This window comes from Ovis aries, chromosome 12 (genome assembly GCF_016772045.2).
Source record: "Ovis aries strain OAR_USU_Benz2616 breed Rambouillet chromosome 12, ARS-UI_Ramb_v3.0, whole genome shotgun sequence".
NCBI lineage: Eukaryota > Metazoa > Chordata > Mammalia > Artiodactyla > Bovidae > Ovis > Ovis aries.
This window is the reverse complement of record NC_056065.1, coordinates 29,190,796-29,209,603: the sequence shown is the minus strand read 5'-3', so window position 1 is coordinate 29,209,603 and position 18,808 is coordinate 29,190,796. Positions and strand designations below refer to the sequence as shown.

Sequence of the window (18,808 nt, the reverse complement as noted above, 5' to 3'; positions counted from 1 at the left end):
CCACCTCTCCTAACCCCCCCAGGTGCTCCCAGCTGGGCAACCACAGCAGCCCCTAACTGATCTCTCTGCCCCCCAACCCCCGCTTTCTTATGCAAGAATGCATGTCTTTCCTTCTCACCAGACCTCAGCGCAAACAGCACCTCTTCTGGGATGTTCTCCCCAACATGTCCCATCCCCAAAGCCCACCCACGTCCCTCCACAGCTCCTTGTTCCATCCCCAGGTAGCAGTGACTGTGCTCTAAATCTCCTGTGGGTCCCCCACACTGAGCTGTGAGCCAAAGGAGGGCACAGACCACACCTGTGGTCTCCTCTCCATGTCACCAGCAACTCACACCACATTGACACAGAGCAGACAGAAATGAACTCAGCTGGTCCCCCCAAGATTTAAGAAAGCCTACCTTTTCTGGGACAGGCTCACACCTGCTTGCGGCTTTTAATCTACACATGGAATCAAAGGTCTCCTAGGAGCCTTGTCTGAGGTACAGTTCTCACACTTTAGCAGGGCATCAGAAATCACCCAGGAGACTCGCTAAAACACAGCTTGCAGCTCCCCAACCCCAGGTTTCTGATTCTCTAGGTCTGAAAGGGAACCTGGAAATCTACCTTTCTAATAGATTCCCACCTGCTGCTGCTGTTGGTCCTGGAAACTTACCGTAAGAATCCTGTCCTGGAAGACTAGGGAAAAAGGAACCAAGGCGGCCCACACTCAAGGCCAGACAGAAGTCTAAACAGAGACCCTTTCCTCAAAGCTTCTCCCTGCTGCTCCCTAAAAGTCTGGCTTTGTCCCTAAGTGGAAACCTTCCACTGCCCCTTCCTTCCCCATTCCTCTTCCTCAAGAAACTGAAAAAGGAGACAGCCACCAAAGGAATCTCAAGACTGTAACTTAGTGTTCCTGGGAAAAGACCGTTTAGTGACCTCCAGGAGGCCCAGGATGGGGGCTCACAGGTGGCCAAGGGTAATCTTTTTTTACTTTGGGCATGAACAATTTTTAGTCTGCATGGACACTGGAAAGTTCCTTTACATGCTTGAAATTTTTCCTTCTTGCTTTCCCTCTTAGAAAATGAAAACACCAGGGGACTGTTTCCTCCAAGGACTGATAAGAGTGTGTGTGTTACAGAAAAGACTTAAACTTCTGAAGCCCAAATCCATAAACTTCTGTAGATGTGCCCTTCATGTTGGCCTTTAAAATCACACCCCAGGGGCCAGTATCTGAGACTGGCCCTAGTGAGGTCTGGCCTGAGGGCCCATTCATCAGCAGGTTCAGAAATATCCTAACACACATCAATTTTCAAAGCCAACTGAAAACAGGAAGAAGAACCCAGGAAAAGAGACAAAGAAAAAGAGCCTGTGCCCCGCTCCAACCCCACCTCGTACCCACCCCTCCGCTCTCAGTCAGTCCCAGCCAGACCTGGTGAGCCAAGCTTCCACAATGGGGAATAGGCTACTAGGGTCATTCATGCCCCACAGCTACAAGCGACCTCTGGAATACCCCAACCTGAGTGTCTACTACAAAGTCCCCTTTCCCTGTCGCCCTCCCAGGCCATCCTTTCTGGGAGTTATCCAAGCATCCTGCCAAATTCTGTCAAACTGCATTTCCTTAACATTGACTGTGTGATAATTCAGCCACAAGAACATAAATCACAACACTAAGGCTGGCTGCATAAATAGTGGTACACCCACAGATGGACTGCTGTGCAGCCACTTAAAGTGACACTATGAAAGGTGTTCATTGGCAAATAAGAAAGTTTACCATATATTCCCACGTAGGAAGGAAGCAGGTTACACAACAATATTATCCTTTGTTTTGGAAGGATAGAAGGAGGAGGAAAGAAGTTTGAAAGAAGGGTGATGGGTGATAGATAGCAAACATGCAAAACAGGCCTTCTCTGGGTGGTGGGGTAATAAAATTCTTTTTACTTTCTTCATTTGCTTTATTTCCTAAAGTTTTCAACAAAGAACATGCACTACTTCTATAACAGAAAATAAGTTACAAAAAAAATAATCTTCAATATCTACTGTTAAGATGAAAAATACAAGCAAGCACACAGAGGTGTGATTCAAAGGAACTATCCCACGTCCCTCAAGTGTCTGTCCTGGGTGCGATGGGCAGAGGGCTGGATGGCAGATCAGAAAGCTATAAATAAGGCCTCTCCACACCCTCGTTTAGCCACTGTCCTTCATCAGAAGACAACTGCCCCTACCAGGCCACCCGGAAGATGGAACATGGCCCTCCCTCTTTCGGGAAAGAAGCTCAACTGCCCTTCTCAGGAAGTGGTGAGAAAATCACTTGGCACAGGCAGGTCTAATGCTGGCCCTGTGTTAAAAGACAGAAACAATTAATGGGTACTTTCCCCCAAAACAGGATCCTAGTTTAGAATAATGTAGTAAGTGCAGTGATCACATTTTTCTGAACCAGAAGTTAAGAGATGTAATATGACTGGTGCCCTTCTAGATCAGGGGTCAGCAAACCAAGGGGACAAAGCCAGTCCTGCTGCCTGTTTTTTTTAAAATAAGAATTTACTGGAACACAGATTACTGCTCATTCCTTTAGGTACTGTCAACAGCTCATTGATATGTCTTACCTACGGCTGTTTGGGGTTTTTTAGTTTGATTTGGTTTTAAGCTATAACACCAAGCTGAGTAGTTGCGAGTGAGAACTATGGCTCACAAAGCTTAAAATATCCCCTTATCTGGTTCTTTCAGGGAAGTGTGTTGACCCCGATTCTAGGGCAACAGAGTAAAACATAACCTCAACTGTCCCAGGAAATCTGGAAAGGTCACTGGAGTTAGAGCAGTCCACCAAAGCTGGCATTGGGGTGAGCACACCTCAGTAGAGCTCTGCTCCTGACCCCGAGCTGGGCACCTTCCCAGGCATAGAGCTGCCCACTACCCAGAGGCCCCAGGCAGGGGCTGAACAGAGGAGGGGCTCTGAGGTGACCACCTTTTACTGGCTCGCCCAGAACAGGATGATCTGAGGGCTGCTAATGAAGGGGTCAGGCCAGGGGTGGGGTGGGGTCAGATGCCGACTTCCTGTTCTCCTTCCTCCTGCCTTTCCCAAGGTTTTCAGCCATACAGCTGCCTCCCGCGTTTCCTCATCTCACATTAAGATGACCAGTGCACTGTCAGTCCACTGCTTGAGACTGAATGGCTATAAATCCATCATCATTTAACCTCCATCATCTAGTCCTCCATTCCAGAACTTTCACCATATCCCTAACAGGGGGCCCCTCTGCCAGGCAAGCACCAGTGTGTGCCTGGGAGGGGAGAGCCAGGCAGACAGGATGCCCACTGCTGCTCCCACTCTCAGCCGCCCACTGAGCCCCCAGCTGCAGGACAGGGCAGCCTCCTGCCCTGGTCCAGGCTGCTCACCACAGACTCCACGCGGGGCTGAAGACGCAGCCCTTGGCTGGCACAGTGGAACTGTCCCCTGTAAGGAAAGAAGTTTATTTCTGGGCCTCAAGTTGTCTCCTGCGCTAAGAACTTCATGTTCCTTCAAAAGCCATTTCCAGACTATAGGGATTTTTTTGGAAACCATTTAAAAAGTATAGACTCTTATGCTAACACACTCAGGAGCTTGTTGAATAGCGGGCACTCTGACATTCTCCAGTGAATTTCACTGGTTCCCCAAACATCTGGAGCAGAAGACCAGCATAATGATGATAACTGTAGCTTCTCTTATTTACTGAGAGTTTATTATATGCCAGGCTGTGTGCTAAGTGTTCTATGTGTATTACCTCACTTACTTTTCTTTCTTCCCTGACCAGGGATTGAACCCACAACCCCTGCATTAGAAGCCTGGAGTTTTAACCACTGGACTGCCAGGGAAGTCCCCTCACTCAAGGAAGTACTACTATTATGTCCATCGTACAGTGAAGGAACTAAAGCAGAGAGAGGTTAAGTAACTTGCCCAAAGTCACACAACAAGTCACACCACTTGCCCAAAGTCAAAATAAGAGCTAGAACTCGAATCTATCATGGCTCAGGAGCCCCGCAACCATTTAACAGGTAAAAGGAGAAAACAAGCAAAAGAGTGATATCCTTGATGGCAAGCCTCCATTCTTCACCCACTGGGAAATTAAGATATTCTTAGGACTCCCTGGTATGTTGCCCCAAAGTGGACAATGGGCTGGGGGCAGCGGGAGGGAATCGAAAAAACAGCAGCAGGAGAAGCTCCAGCCTCTAATGACAATCCAGAGAGAAACTCAGGCCACGAATGAACCTGCACAGCCCAGGCCTCCAGAGCACAGGTGGGTACCTCAGGGGGCCCCAGGTGACCTTTCCTCTCACTGGGGAGCAAACGCAACTGGTTACAAACACCAACATGCCGAGCATGGGGTCCTGAGTGCAGTCTCACTGTCTGATTATGAACCAACGTATTCTGCTAAGAAGATTAAAAAAGATTTGGTTCAGGAAGTGATACTGATGAAGCAGTCAAGATGCTCTGGAGCTGGGCACTCCCGGTTAAAATTCTGACTCTGCTGCTGACCTAATTAGTCATTTAAGCTCATCTTTGCACCTGAGTTTCCCTCATCTGTTCTCAAGAGGAGTGGGTTAGATAATCCATATAATAGTACTTAGGAGCCCGAGTGCCTGGCACACACAGAAGGTGCTCAGAACCTGCTAGTTGATGATCATTATTAAGACCACACAGACACTCTGGAATGAGGTCTGGACTTGGTGAGACCAGAGAGAGCATGAATGAGACCAGTGTGGACAACCCTCTTACTGATTTACACTCCCAGCAGCCGGGCCACGTACGGTACCAGATGTGACTCAGGGAGGGCAGACTCACCCTCTCCTGGGGACCAGTGTGGCGTCTACGGCTGTGGTGTGAGGCATTACTCAGGAAAGGCAGTCCGGCGTGCTGGCAGCCTGCAACCAGTGCCCAGGACAAGCAGGATAAAAATACCGCTGGTAATCCTCAACACGGTCGATGCCACTCTCAGAGAAGATAACTGCACGGGAGGCTTTCGCTAGGTATTTTCAGGGAGGGACAGTGCAGGGAAACCCCTGACGCCCACAAGTTCCCTGGCTCCATCCTACAGCCCATCTGCCGCCAGATTAATCCTCAAAGCCTTTTGCATCACGATTCACCCTCGGCTCAAATGGCTCCTAGTTTTCTACAGAATAAACCCCTAACTCCTGAGCCTGAAGGTGGAGGCTGAAGTCAGGACCCAGGCCTCCCGTCCAATCTGTACTCACACCTGTGTATCCCCACCACACACATACACACACATGCACACACCTACTCCTTCACCTGTGCACTTCACCTATGCACCCATCACCCATGCAGACTGTCTGCGTGATGCCAGCCTCTGGGCCTGGGCATCAGCTCTGCTCTGATCAGCCAGAATGCTCCAGGTCCCTGAACCTGCTTCCTATAACCTCACCTGGATACTAACGATGGCCTAAGTCCAATCTAAATAAGAGAGACAGAAGTACTTTGAAATGGACGAAAATATTCAACATTCCTTGAATATATTCAAGGACATATGTCTAAATCGGGCCCTCATTTTTTCTCAGCACTTATGAACTTAAGACTTTCCATTGATTGACCAATCCAGCTCTGGTCAGATTCTGCCCCATTTGTAAGTTACCTTTAGCACATAGAAGTCTTTTCAATAATAAGCTTCTTGAGGGAGGCTCACATCTCACACATCGATGACTCTTTCCACCCCCACTCCCCCCGACATACACACAGGCCACACAAACACAAAGGTCATCTGCAGTGTCACACAGGTGAGTAAGGACCCTGGTGCTGTAGTTGAGGAGTTTCTCTTAAACTAAAATCAGGTATTTATAAGGTTGTGTAAATCTGGCCAAAATACTGTGGGTGGCTGTGGCCGGCTGAATGATGGCCACCCAGACATGTTCACACAGATGAACACACATATTCTAATCCCCAGAATCTGTGACTAAGTTATCTTATGTGGTGACAGGGACTTTGCAGGTGTGATTAATTAAAGAATTTGCGATGGAGGGCTATCCACCTGGGCCCAGCGTAATCAGGGGTCCTTATGAGCGAGGCAGGAGGATGCAAGTCAGAGAGGGAGATGCGAGAGAGGCAGAGGTGGGAGCGATGCAGTTGTGAAGACAGAGGCACGGCCTAGGGAGGCAGGCGGCTCTCGGAAGTGGAAAGAGGAGGGGAGCGGCTCTGTCCTTGGGCCCCCAGAGGGTCTGCTGACTCCTTGGTTTTAGCCAGGTGAGACCCACACCAGACTGCTGACCTCCAGAATGTTAAGATAATAAATCGGTAGTGTTTTAAGTCACTGAGTTTGTGGTCATTTCTTACAACGACAATAGGAAACTAATGCAGTGGCTATTTTTTCAAAGGTAAATTGCTGGGTTGGGAAGAAGGGCTGTATTCTAGAATAATTTCGAGATCACTCCTCTAAAATAACTTACTGTGGTCACTCCACAAGCGGCACTGAGTGCCAGCTAGCGTCTGAGGCTGTGCTGGGTGCTGGCATGTCCCATGGGCCGCTTGAGACACATTCCTGCTCCTGATGACAGAGTCCTGCTTGCATTCAGTATAAACATGCCCCATTTGTCTACCAGCCTTGGTTCAACACTGAAAACATCACGGAGCACTTGTGTTACCTGCCAGGCACTGCACAGCGTGGGGCCCCGCACCAAGTAAGAGCCCCCACCCTCAGAACGCTCTCAGTACTTATATTCTTAACCTTTTAAAACATTCAATGCAGAGTAAACATTTCAATTAAATAATATTAATAATAAGAACAGCTAACAGTCATTATTCCCCTTCTGCCTGCATACGTCACTTTGTGTTACTCCTAATCTTACAACCAGGGCTTCCCTGCTGGTTCAGATGGTAAAGAATCTGCCTGGAATGTGGGAGACCTGGGTTGGATCCCTAGGTCGGAAAAATCCCCTGGAGAAGGACATGGCAACCCACTCTAGTATTCTTGCCTGGAGAATCCCCAAGGACAGAGGAGCCTGGTGGGCTATAGTCCATGGGGTCATCAAGACTCAGACATGACTGAGCAACCTTCACTTCACTTTCATCTTACAACAACCCTGTATGGAATTACGGTCTCGACTTGCTGATGAGGCAGAGCTCCACACGGTAAAGAGAACTCTAGTCCCAACACTGTCAAGAGCTGGCCGATTGACACCTGCCTGACCCCAGGCTCCCTCAGCCCTTTCCTCTTGTGGCCTAGGAAGTGAGAACAAATAATAAAACTGCACCCCGGTCAGAAACATGTTTTTAAATCAGTAGTCACTCTCCCGGAAACACAACAAAGTTCATGCCTTGGAAAGTATCCAGCTGGCTGCAGAAAATTATGAGTCATAAAAATCCAGAAGCTGGCTGGGCTCTCAAGCGCCACCTGGCCAAACTGCCTTACTGGAAAGTTGCTCAGCTACCAGACTGAGGGTGTCGGGCTTCTCAGCACCAGCAATCCCACCCTGGTTCTGTCTCAGACACAGTGGGAGAAAGAGGCAGGAGCCTCACACTGGGTCCACTCTGGGTGTGCACTCCACTGGGTACGTGGCCCCAGTCCTACCATGTACCAACCTTCATCAGCAGCACTTCCAAACACCACATGCAGGCCAGACACGGACACTTGGGCATGTCACTGGTATGAAGGCTAAATTAATGACTCCTGCCACGGAGAGCCCATGCAGCCCTTTGGCACTGTGTGCTGTGCTCAGTTGCGTCTGACTCTTTGAGACCCCATGGACTGTAGCCCACCAGGCTCCTCTGCCCGTGGTGATTCTCCAGGCAAGAATACTGGAGTGGGTTGCCATGCCCTCCTCCAGGGGATCTTCCCAACCCAGGGATCAAACCCAGATCTCCCGTATTGTAGGTGGATTCTTTACCATCTGAGCCAGCAGAGAAGTGTACACAAAACCGCAAGAATTTTTAAAACCAGTGAGTTAACCTACAAGGGACAACTCTAGACAGATGACTGTATGCAGGTAGAGAATGAGAAAAGGGCAGACAGAGGGTGAGGCGGCTGCCTCCTCCCTGACCTCCACTCTTCTTTGCCGGAAGAACTAAGGCCATGGGCCCAGGCCTGGCCCTCAGGCTTCTTCACTGTGGACCACAAGACATCTTTCCAGTGCTTACTTCCCACTATCTCCCCCACACCAGGGCTTCAGCCAGAATGGCTCATCCCCAACACACACACGGACATACCCCCCCCCCAACACACACACACACACTCACACGTCTTCCCGCTTCCACATGCTGCGCCCTCTGCCTCCCCCAGAACACCCTTTCCTCTGCCAAAGGCCTACTCATCCTCATGAAACATCAGACGCTCCATAGCAGACCCCTGCTCCATCCTAAAGCCACCTCTCTTCCTCTAAAGTCCCTCATCTCTTAATGGTCTAAGGTCATCTTGCCATGCCCTGTATGACTCTTTATGTACCCATCCCGTCTCCCGGGGTTGCATGGTGCCTTCCTGGAGAGGGGACTCTCTTACCCAGACCCCGACTCCTGCTGAGGGCAGGCGCTGCTCTACACCCTCACCAGGAGTGTCACACCCATGGGCACCCAGGGGCTCCCCAGCTTCTCAAGCTCCATCTTTTGAACCCAGAACTCAAGTGACCCCAGGGATGCTAAGCACCTGGGAAACGCTTTCTGTCCACAATCACTGTGAACCACCCCCAACGCAGAGGCAGAGACACAGCAGTAGGATCAGCACCCCAGTGTTTTAACAGGCAGAAGAGGGAGAAGCCAGGGAAGAACATTCGTAAGGGGACATTTGGGAGCCTGCCCCTATGCACAGGCAGACACGCAGACACAGAGGGAGTGGTGTGGCCCACCCAGGATACCCTATTCGGCCCCACTCCCTCCTTAGAAGAAGAGTGGGAGGGAAGAGGGGAAAAGAGAGCAGGTCTGGCCCACTAACAGTGAGTTCATGTGGGCTGCAACGGGGGCATAGCAGGCGTGACCCATACATGGTACCCAGCCCTCAGCTTTAGCAAATGTTGGCTATAAACACAGCAGGGAGCAAGAGCCACAAACTGCTTTTTTGATCTCACACAGATGGGAGATGTTTGCTCCAGAATCTGTCAAACAGTAACCACTTGTGGGTCACAGGGCAACCTATTCTTACCTTCACCCTCCCCTGAGCCAGGCCTGGTGCCAAACAGAGAAAATGTGCCAGGCAGAAAGCAAACCAGGCTTAACCCCAGGATCTGGGTTTAACGTAAAAGTTGTGTGTGTGTGAACAATCCCCAGGACCTCGCATCTCGCCCAGCAGATCGCAGGAACCCTCTGCGGCCAGCCAGCCCCAGGTTCGAAGCCCACTGTGGGCACCAGCCACATGTGACACTGGGCACTCTTGCTCTCCCTTGGGCTGAGCTTCCTCATTTCCTCGTGTATAAGAAGCTGAGACTGACCTAGATGACCTCAAGATTTGAGATTAGGTCATGGCCTTTTATCCCCTGAGCGGATCAGGATGACCCAGGGCTGTGCTAAAAATTGGGATTTAACAGGGTCTAGAGTCATCCCTGGTAGCTCAGACAGTAAAGCGGCTGCCTACAATGCGGGAGACCCGGGTTCGATCCCGGGGTTGGGAAGATCTGCTGGAGAAGGCAATGGCAACCCACTCCAGTATTCATGCCTAGACAATCCCATGGACCAAGGAGTCTGGTAGGCTACAGTCCATGGGGTCACAAAGAATCGGAAATGACTGAAGCAACTTTCACGTGCACACACACACACACACACACACACAGATTTTCACACTCAAAAGAATCTGAGTGCTAACCCTTCTAGACACTCTATGAAAATAGCAAGCGTGTGTGTGTGTGTGGTGGGGGTGGGGTGGGGTGGGGTGGAGTAGGGGGTGCGGGGGTGGGCAGACTTGCTTCTCAGGGGTGGAGAGGTGGGGACCTCTTTCAGGCAACATCTCTGGAAAAGTCCAGTAGGAGAGGCAGGAAGCAGGGAAGGGATTTGGGCCCCTTCTCAGAGAACCAGGAAACACTTCCCTGCCCCACTTACACACACACACACACACACACACACACACACATACACACACACCACCCCCACACACACACCCCCTCCCTCCTCAGCAGCTTCCAGGAGCCTGATTTCCCCTTTGAGCACCACCCCAGACCAGTCTCCCCTCTCACATCAAGCAGAGGGCCTCCCTCACGTCTAGCTGACATCTTGCTTCCCTAAAACAGAGGCAATCAGCTGTGCTTGCCCTCAAGCCCTGGTCCAGGCCTCAGCCCTCCCCCAGCCTCCCCTATCTCCTATCTCCTCATCCTGTCTCCTCCCCACGCTGCCATCCCATTCTTCCCTCTCCCTCCTCCTCTAGAACCTTGCCTCTGACCTATTTTTTGTTTTGCCTTCAACCTCTCCTTCCACAAAAGCTTCCGCCCTTAAGCCCACAAACCTGCTCTCAGCTTTCATGCACCAAATATGAAAAAACCTCCTGTTGATTCTGTCTCTCCTTCAGCTTCACCCCTGCCAATGCCTCTAGGGACAGAGGGCACCTCCCATCTTGTCCTTCCTTCTCCCTCAGCACAGGCTGCCTGGCCCAGATCCCAAGCTCTTCACCACCATCACCCCCGACACCATGACACTCACAATGGCCACTTGATGGCTTCATCCACCTAAGCCACCCCAACACCATCCTCCTCAGCCTTTCCTGCTGGCCCCACACTCTCTTGGGAAATCCTGACCTGGGTTTCCATCACTCACTCTCAGCCCCTCAGCTCAGCTTCTTTCACTAGCTCCTCATCCTCACAGCACAGGTGTCCCCAGGCCTGGTCCCCAGCCTCTCCTCCCGGCTTCCTACACTGTCCCCTGGGGACAGGCTTCAGCCTCCCCATGGGCTGGCGGCTCCCCCAGGACTGTGCATGCCATTCCCAGCTGGGGCAGGCCATCCCAACCACTGAATCAATTCCAGAACCAAACCAGTTATACATACATGACATCTCTCCCTCCAAGTCCTACAGACACCAATGAAAGGGTCCAGGGAACTGGGGGCAGGGGGAATGGAACAGTTCTAGACCTTGACTGTGATAATGGTTACATCATTCTATGCATTTACCAAGCCACCCAACTGCACACCAGAAAGTGTGAACCTACTGTATGCAAGCTGTACCTTAAAAACAAAAGAATACAGGGGAAAGTCCCACAAGGCACCTCGACCCCTTTGCTTCTAAAACGATCACCATCTTCCTTCCGCCAGTCCAGCTCCTCCTCGCCTGACCCTGTTTTCAGCACTGATACCACCATCCGCCCCAAACAGTGCTCCCCCCACTAGACATTGCAGCCCAGGTTAAGCAGTCACTTAAGAGATTCCACCTGCACAGAGTTACACTCTCTGGAATCTACGCTTTCATTCCATCTCCCCAAGGCCTGCCACCTGGGACTCAGGCCGCCCTCACTTCTCACAGGCCACCTCACTAGCCTCCCCTTCATCTACCCTGAGCCCTCCACCATAATCCAGTCCCCATTCTGCACAGTTTGCCTACTGAGTGCCCTCCCCTCCCCATAGTGGCACCCACTTTAGCCCCTTCCTGCTCGGGCCTCAGCTTTGGTTCCTTTCTCTCCCACAGAAACCCAGGCACCCTTCAGGCCCCAGCTCCTAGGCCTCCCAGCACAGGAATCCACTTTGTTAGCCCTCTCCCAACAGAACCAGTAGCACTGCACCCTGGGTTCCCACAGCAGAGGGCCGCCCCCACTCCCCACAGCCCCCAGTCCTGCACAGTCTGCCCAGTACCCTCGGATACTCACGTCCACTGCACATAAGCCAGGGCAGGGAGCCACCTCCCTCTCTGTCAGGGACCCTCTGGCTGCAGCTGAGCTGTGGGCGCTCAGGGAACCCTTTCCAGCCTGAATAATCAGCTGAGAAGTGGGAGGGCTAGGCCAAGCCCGCCTGGCCCCCTGACCCCACTGCTGAGATAAAATGCCACAACAGAAGTATTAGTGGACTATTCTAAACTCCTAAGGGTGATTGCACAGGCTACTTCAATAGGAAATAGGGACCCACCCCATCCACTCCCTAGCTCAGGCCCCCACCGCTCCCCTTCAACTCCTGATCCTCCTACCAAGCTGCACTCACCCCCACCAGGCAGTCCCCGGCCCCAAGGCTTCTGCTCAAAGAGCCCACTGCCTGGACAGATGCCACTCAAAGAACGGTCCTGGGACTAAAGGTGTCATCCTTGATGAAATAATAGGAGTAAGCACTTAGAAAGGCTTCCCTGGTAGCTCAGCTGGTAAAGAATCTGCCTGCAATGCAGGAGACCCCAGTTAGATTCCTGGATCAGGAAGTTCCCCTGGAGAAGGGACAGGCTACCCACTCCAGCGTTCTTGGGCTTCCCTGGTGGTGGTTGAGATGGTCAAGAATTCGCTTGCAATGTGGAAGACCTGAGTTCGATCCCTAGGTTGGGAAGATTCCCTGGAGGAGGGCATGGCAACTGACTCCAGTATTCTTGCCTGGAGAATCCCCATAGACAGAGGAGTCCATGGGGTTGCAAAGAGTCAGACACAACTGAGTGACTAAGCACAAGCACTCAGAAACCCTCACAGCAATTTAGCACTGCCATGATGTGAAGAACTGACTCGCTGGAAAAGACCCTGATGCTGGGAAAGATTGAAGGTGGGAGGAGAAGGGGACAACAGAGGATGAGATGGTTGGATGGCATCACCAACTCGATGGACGTGAGTCTGAGTGAACTCCAGGAGTTGGTGAAGGACAGGGAAGCCTGGCATGCTGTGGTCCATGGGGTCTCAAAGAATTGGACACGACTGAGCGACTGAACTAAACTGATGACACTTTTAGTGTGTTTTACAAAAGTACTGGTCTGCAGCAAATTGGGAAAAAATAAAACCTGGCCTTCAGCATAGAGTCTGGGAAGCACCGGCCCCTCACTCCTCTACACTCCTGCCTCTTTCTGCTAAAATCCTGCTCATCCTCAGTGTCCCAGTTAATATGCCTTCTCCAAGAGTCACTAGCCAGAAGTGGTCTCACTCAGAGTCCCTAGCCCAAACCACACTGAGGGTGCTTAGGTGGTATCTGCATACCTTTATTACAATTCCCAGAGGCCAGGGACCCAGGGAACTGTTCAGTTTTATATTTCCAATGCCACACTCAAGGCATACAATCAACTGATACTTGTTCAACAAGGAGTAAATAACCAGCTGCTGCTGTTGCTGCTAAAGTGCTACAGTCATGTCCGACTCTTTGTAACCCCATGGACTGTAGCCCACCGGGCTCCTCTGTCCATGCAGGCAAGGATACTGGAGTGGGTTGCCGGGCCCTCCTCCAAGGGATCTTCCCAATCCAGGGATCGAACCCACATCTCTTACATCTCCTGCGTTGACAGGTGGGTTCTTTACCACTAGTGCCCCCTGGGAAGCCCACCCACAATGTCACAGAGGGCTTTTCTTCAGGGCAGGACATGGAGGGGCACCAACCCTTAGGGTACACACGATTTCCCAGGTTTGGACCAAACGCAGCCCCTCTCCCTCCACCCAGAAGGAAATGGGACAATGTTTTTGAAAGCAAGCTGAGGGCTCTGGAGACAAGAACTCAGTCACTATTAGAGAATCTACAATACTCTGAAATGGCAAGTTGAGTGAAAAACTCTCAACTTTCTCATGAATCCTTCTCTGCATGGACAGAACAAAAAAAATAAGTCATATTCAAGTATGAAGAATAAAAAGATTTTTTTCAGGATCATTTCCAACTTTAAATATACTGTAGGCCCATGACCTCAAAGCAAAAAGGTCAAGAGCTCAGGAGCCTATAACCCCACAATGAACAACATGCTTGTTAACACACCACTCAGGTTTGAAAGTTGTGGGGAGAAGCCCACCCAGATGCACCCCACTCAGGGTCCTGACCCTGCTTCAGAGTCAGCAGACCCCATTCCCACTACTCCCTCTCCCTGCATGGGCACAACTCCTAATGGAGCAGGACCCTCACATTCCCCCCTCCCACCGGCTCTTCTTTCTCTGGCTCTCCCAAGTTCCTGGCTGTTGTTTAGCAAGAATGCTGGAACTATTTCCAGATGCCACTGTCAGATCAAGACAACTCTCTAAATATTCCTGTCTAATTTTGCACACAGCTCTTGTTTCAACTGACAAAGATAATGACTCAGTGTCCACAGCTCTTGATGGAAAATCATCCTGCCGAGTTTGGAGCTTCCCAATAATAAGCTTCTCTAAACTTCTTTTTGAGAAAGGAAGACTGACCTCCCTGTCCAGATTCTGTTCTACAGGCAAGAAAGGGTACCCAAAAGACCCCCTAGTAAACCAAGGAGTGTTATGGGAAAATCCTGATACATCCCCATAGGACCAATCAATGACAAGAAAAGGAAATCCACGATAGGGACTTGGGGTGTTTTTCCTGTCCAATAATCATTGTTTCTTCACTTTTTGGCATCCCCATCAGTTTGGGACTTTGGAATTTGGGGCATAAATTCTGGGTTAAAGTGAAGACAAACTCTAGACTCAGAAGTAAAATGACTTTCCCTGCAAAAACAAATGGCTCATTGTCTCTGACACTGTCTCTGATGCTTTAATCAACGGGAAAAGCATGTGTCCATTCTGCACCAGTACACTTCTGGGTAGCCTCTTTCTGGAGGTGTACACGGTACAAGTAAATACACCCACATACATGTTTGAAATGCAGACACTTTCTCTCTGCAGACATGGGCCTAGCCCCCTCTCACATCATAAAACGTAATAGATGTCTTAGTAAATAAGTGAGGATGAGCAAAGCATCCCTTTGCAAAAGCCACTTATGGAAAACTGAACTGGCCTTTCAGTCAGCACTGACAGCTTAAACTTCTTTGCTCACGGTTTACAAACCACCCCATGGTTATTTCACATGCATATCTCCCACAGTCTTGCAAAGTCCCCAAAGACAGAAACCACAAGTCTCCCATTTCTTTTGGACTTCCCAGGTGGCACTAGTGGTAAAGAACCCACCTGCCAATGCAGGAGACATGAGACCTGGGCTGGATCCTTGGGTTGGGAAGATCCCCTGGAGAAGGGCATGGCAACCCATTCCAGTAGTCCTACCTGGAGAATCCCATGGACAGAGGAGGCTACAGTGCATAGGGTCGAAAAGAGTCGGACACGACTGAAGCGACTTAGTATGCATCCCCACTTCTTTTGTATTCTGGATTCAGTCTCTGCCATGCATTCAGCTAATGCCCATAGGTTTCTAACTTCCTATCTCACTCCTATCCCCCCAGGTATGGAGAAGAGGGTAAGGAAATTCCCTTGAAGGCCAACCAACATGGCTTCTATCATTGGTTTAGGACAGAGAGCACAGTGCTATCTGCTACCTAAACTTCTCAGCTGCTCATGGACAGGTCCCAGGGGGCCTCTGGCAGCACAGGAAGACTCTTACAGTTTTATCTCTGTGGTTCTCAACCAAGGTTGACTGAGTCCTCCAGGAGACATCTGGCAATGTGTGGAGACAATTTTGGTTGCCACAACTAGTGGGGGAAGATGAGCGGGGTACTACTAGCATCTAATGGATAGAGGCCAGGGATGCTGCTGAAAATTGAGAAACCCTGGCTTATGCGACACACAGGGAAGCATTCAGACCACCTTGGTTCACTTTTCCTTTGAGTTGTCCAAGGTCAGGCCCCAAATCATAACCCTGTTTTGTCTGCATCATTTTCAAAGTTGAAAATACCCAAAGCCATCATCAATCATAAAGGTGTTTCCCCTGAGAATCACCAGTCCCCCCCCCCACCCCGCACCCTCCTGCTTTGTACCTTCTCCAGAGATGGGCCCTCCTGCCAGCATAACAGCTGGCAAGCTGGCATCATGCACCCTCAAATCCTTCAACAGCAAGTTAGGCCTGGCAGGTCCAACTCTTCAGTCTTCTGTCACGCACACCCAAGGCCCAACTGAGCATAGATGAGTTTCCCAATGGGCTGCAGGCCCTACCCAGGATGAAAGGCTGCACAGAAGCCGCTCAGCCTTCAGAGGACTGGCACCTGTCATCCAAATGGAGAGTTCCAGCATCCAGACCGGCCCCCCCAGCAGTATTCCCCATCCCACAAGGTACATGGGAGGACCGGCCTCCGTTTGGCAGAGGGGCAGGCACTGGGGAAAGGCACGACCATTGACAAGAACCCCAGTGTTTGAAGAAGCAGGAGGACGGGCCAAAGAAAAGCCAACAGAGAACAGAACCAAAAAGGACCCTCATTCCCATGTTCATACAAAACCCTCACCAGTGAAACCCAACAGCTGGCTAGGGCCAAGGGCGTCAACGTTCTGACACAAACCTCAGGCCAGGGACAATTAGCGCCCCTGAGACAGTGCAAAGGGGTCTAGGCGTGAAGAGAAATGTCATCGTAAGAAAGCGAGGCAGGAAAGCAGTACTGGCGACCAAGAAACAAGGCATCAGGTCACCAGGGCTGCTAGGCGAGTTCCGAGGACCCAAGGCTTTGGCAGGGAGCCTTCACACCCTCCCCGAGACAGATATGGGCTGTGGGAACGGGGGTAGCAGACAGCCGTAGGCGCCCACCCTGCACTCTGAAGCGCGCCCACCGCGCCGTGGCCCGGAACTCGGGGCAAATGAAACTCGCAAAGGGGAAGCCGCGCTGTCACTTGAGGATGCAAGAAGGGCCCAAGCGGGAGGTTAGCCCTGCTCTGGCCTCAGGCAGGCGGCGCCCAGGGCACGCGGCGGCCGGCGGGCAGCAGCCTTACCCGGCTGCAGGAAGCTAGGATCCGCGGTCACCTTCGCGCAACCTCCGCGCGCTCGCCTCAGCGCTGGCGCCCGGCACGCGCTCCGGATCTGTTTACCAACTCGCCCGCGCCCGGAGACCCAGAGCCCTCAGCCCTGCCCCGCGGGCCACTCCCATTGGCTGCGCCGCCGCCTCAGCCCAACGCCGCGCGTCGCGGGGCAGCGTGCTCGGCCCGTGCGCTCGACCCGCGGCCAATGGGGTCTGAGAGCGGAGAGAGAGGAGCCAATGGGAGACCTCCTCAGCGCGCAGGGCCCCTCCCATTCTTCCCCCTCGCTGCTGCTCTCTCCCCTAGTTGAAAAAGCCGGACTGAGGACCACGCATTGGGTTTAGAGAGACATCTCGCGTGTGCCCGGAGACCTCTGCCTTCTCCAGACGGGACGGCAAACGCAGCTGCGGTGACCGCTGTCGGCTGTCTTGTCCCGGGCTGGTACTCCCCGGGCTTTGTAGAGGCGGAGGAAGGAGCCGTCGCGACTACAGCGGGCCCGCTCCGCTCAGGCCGTTATGTAATGAGGAGAGGAGCCCTCTCCCGGTTCCCCAGAAGGGACTCACAGAGCTGGGAAGCCTTGCGGGCCTGCTGAAGGCACGTCCGCCTCCGGCGCCCGGCCCCGCCCACTTGCGTTTCGCTTTGGGCTGGCAGCATTGGCCGGCCTCCCACGCCTCAGGCCGGCGTGCCCTAGCAGTGGCCCTAGCAGTGTTTGGGGTTATTTGCCTGTGTCCTCTAGGGGGCCCTAGGTAGCGGGGCCCCACCAGCACGTGGAAGGAGCTGGAGGGGACCCCGCGGACCACTCGGAGCTACCCCGGAAGGAAGTGCGTGGACTGAAGCGGAGTGGCCCCAAGTCTCCGCGTCAACCAGTGTTTCAGACCCGAGCCCCAACTGACAGTTTCCACTCCCTGATCATAAAGAGAAATATTCAAGTCAAAGCATTGTCCTTTATGCTGAGCCGATTTTGAGGAATTAAAATATAACATTATGCAAGCTAGTTTAGTTTTTAAAGTTTTATATTGAAATATAGTTGAGTGAAAGAAGAGAGTGAAAAAGTTGGCTTAAAGCTCAACATTCAGAAAACGAAGATCATGGCATCCGGTCCCATCACTTCATGGCAAATAGATGGGGAAACAGTGGAAACCGTGACTGACTTTATTTTTCTGGGCTCCAAAATCACTGCAGATGGTAATTGCAGCCATGAAATTAAAAGACACTTGCTCCTTGTAAGGAAAGTTATGACCAAACTAGACAGCATATTAAAAAGCAGAAACATTACTTTGCCAACAAAGGTCTAGTCAAGGCTATGGTTTTTCCAGTAGTCGTATATGGATGTGAGAGTTGGACTATAAAGAAAGCTGAGTGCCGAGGAATTGATGCTTTTGAACTGTGGTGTTGGGGAAGACTCTTGAGAGTCCCTTGTCCCTTGGACTGCAAGGAGATCCAACCAGTCCATCCTAAAGGAGATCAGTCCTGGGTGTTCATTGGAGGGACTGATGTTGAAGCTGAAACTCCGATACTTTGACCACTTGATGTAAAGAACTGACTCATTTGAAAAGACCCTGATGCTGGGAAAGATTGAGGGCAGCAGGAGAAGGGGATGGCAGAGGATGAGACGGGTGGACGGCATCACCGACACAATGGACATGGGTTTGGGTGGACTCTGGGAGTTGGTGATGGACAGGGAGGCCTGGCTTGCTGCGGTTCATGGGGTCACAAAGAGTCAAACACAACTGAGCAACTGAACTGAACTGAATAGTTGATTTACCATGTTGTGTTCAGATTCTTTTCCATTATAGGTCATTATAGAGTATTGAGTAGACTTCCCTATGCTACATAGTAGGTCCTTGTTGATTATATATAGTAGTCTGTATATATTAATCTCAACCTCCTAATGAAACTGGTTTATTTTTATTGTTAGTCAGAAAACTTGAAAGCCATTGTATGCTGACGCCTGAAATGAAGGAGGGGGAGAAGTGAAAAAAAGAAGTGTGAAGTGTGTTAGTTCCTCAGTGTGTCCAACGCTTCACACCCCATGGAGCCCACCAGGCTCCTTTGTCCATGAAATTTTCCAAGCAAGAAATGGGGGGCTGGGTATTAAAAATAACAGAATACAGATGT

At 51.3% G+C, this 18,808-nt stretch overlaps 1 protein-coding gene across 5 annotated transcripts in view; it reads right to left on the bottom strand.

Annotated features, from left to right (window-relative positions):
• Window positions 1-17,317, bottom strand: part of COQ8A (coenzyme Q8A) — a 47,452-nt gene extending 30,135 nt beyond the window's left edge. Inside the window, exon 1 of one of the 5 annotated variants that reach the window (XM_042257166.2) lies at window positions 17,062-17,317. Coding sequence is in view for 1 of the 5 variants with exons in the window: in XM_042257165.1 (XP_042113099.1) it covers window positions 15,727-15,780 (54 nt within the window). In the remaining 4 variants the exon portion in view is untranslated. Of the gene's footprint in view, window positions 1-652; window positions 4,160-15,726; window positions 15,947-16,666; window positions 16,761-17,061 lie in introns of those variants that run through there. The other 4 variants (XM_027976322.3, XM_027976320.2, XM_042257165.1 and 1 more) reach the window with 4 other exon arrangements.
• Between the last annotated feature and the right edge of the window lie 1,491 nt (window positions 17,318-18,808).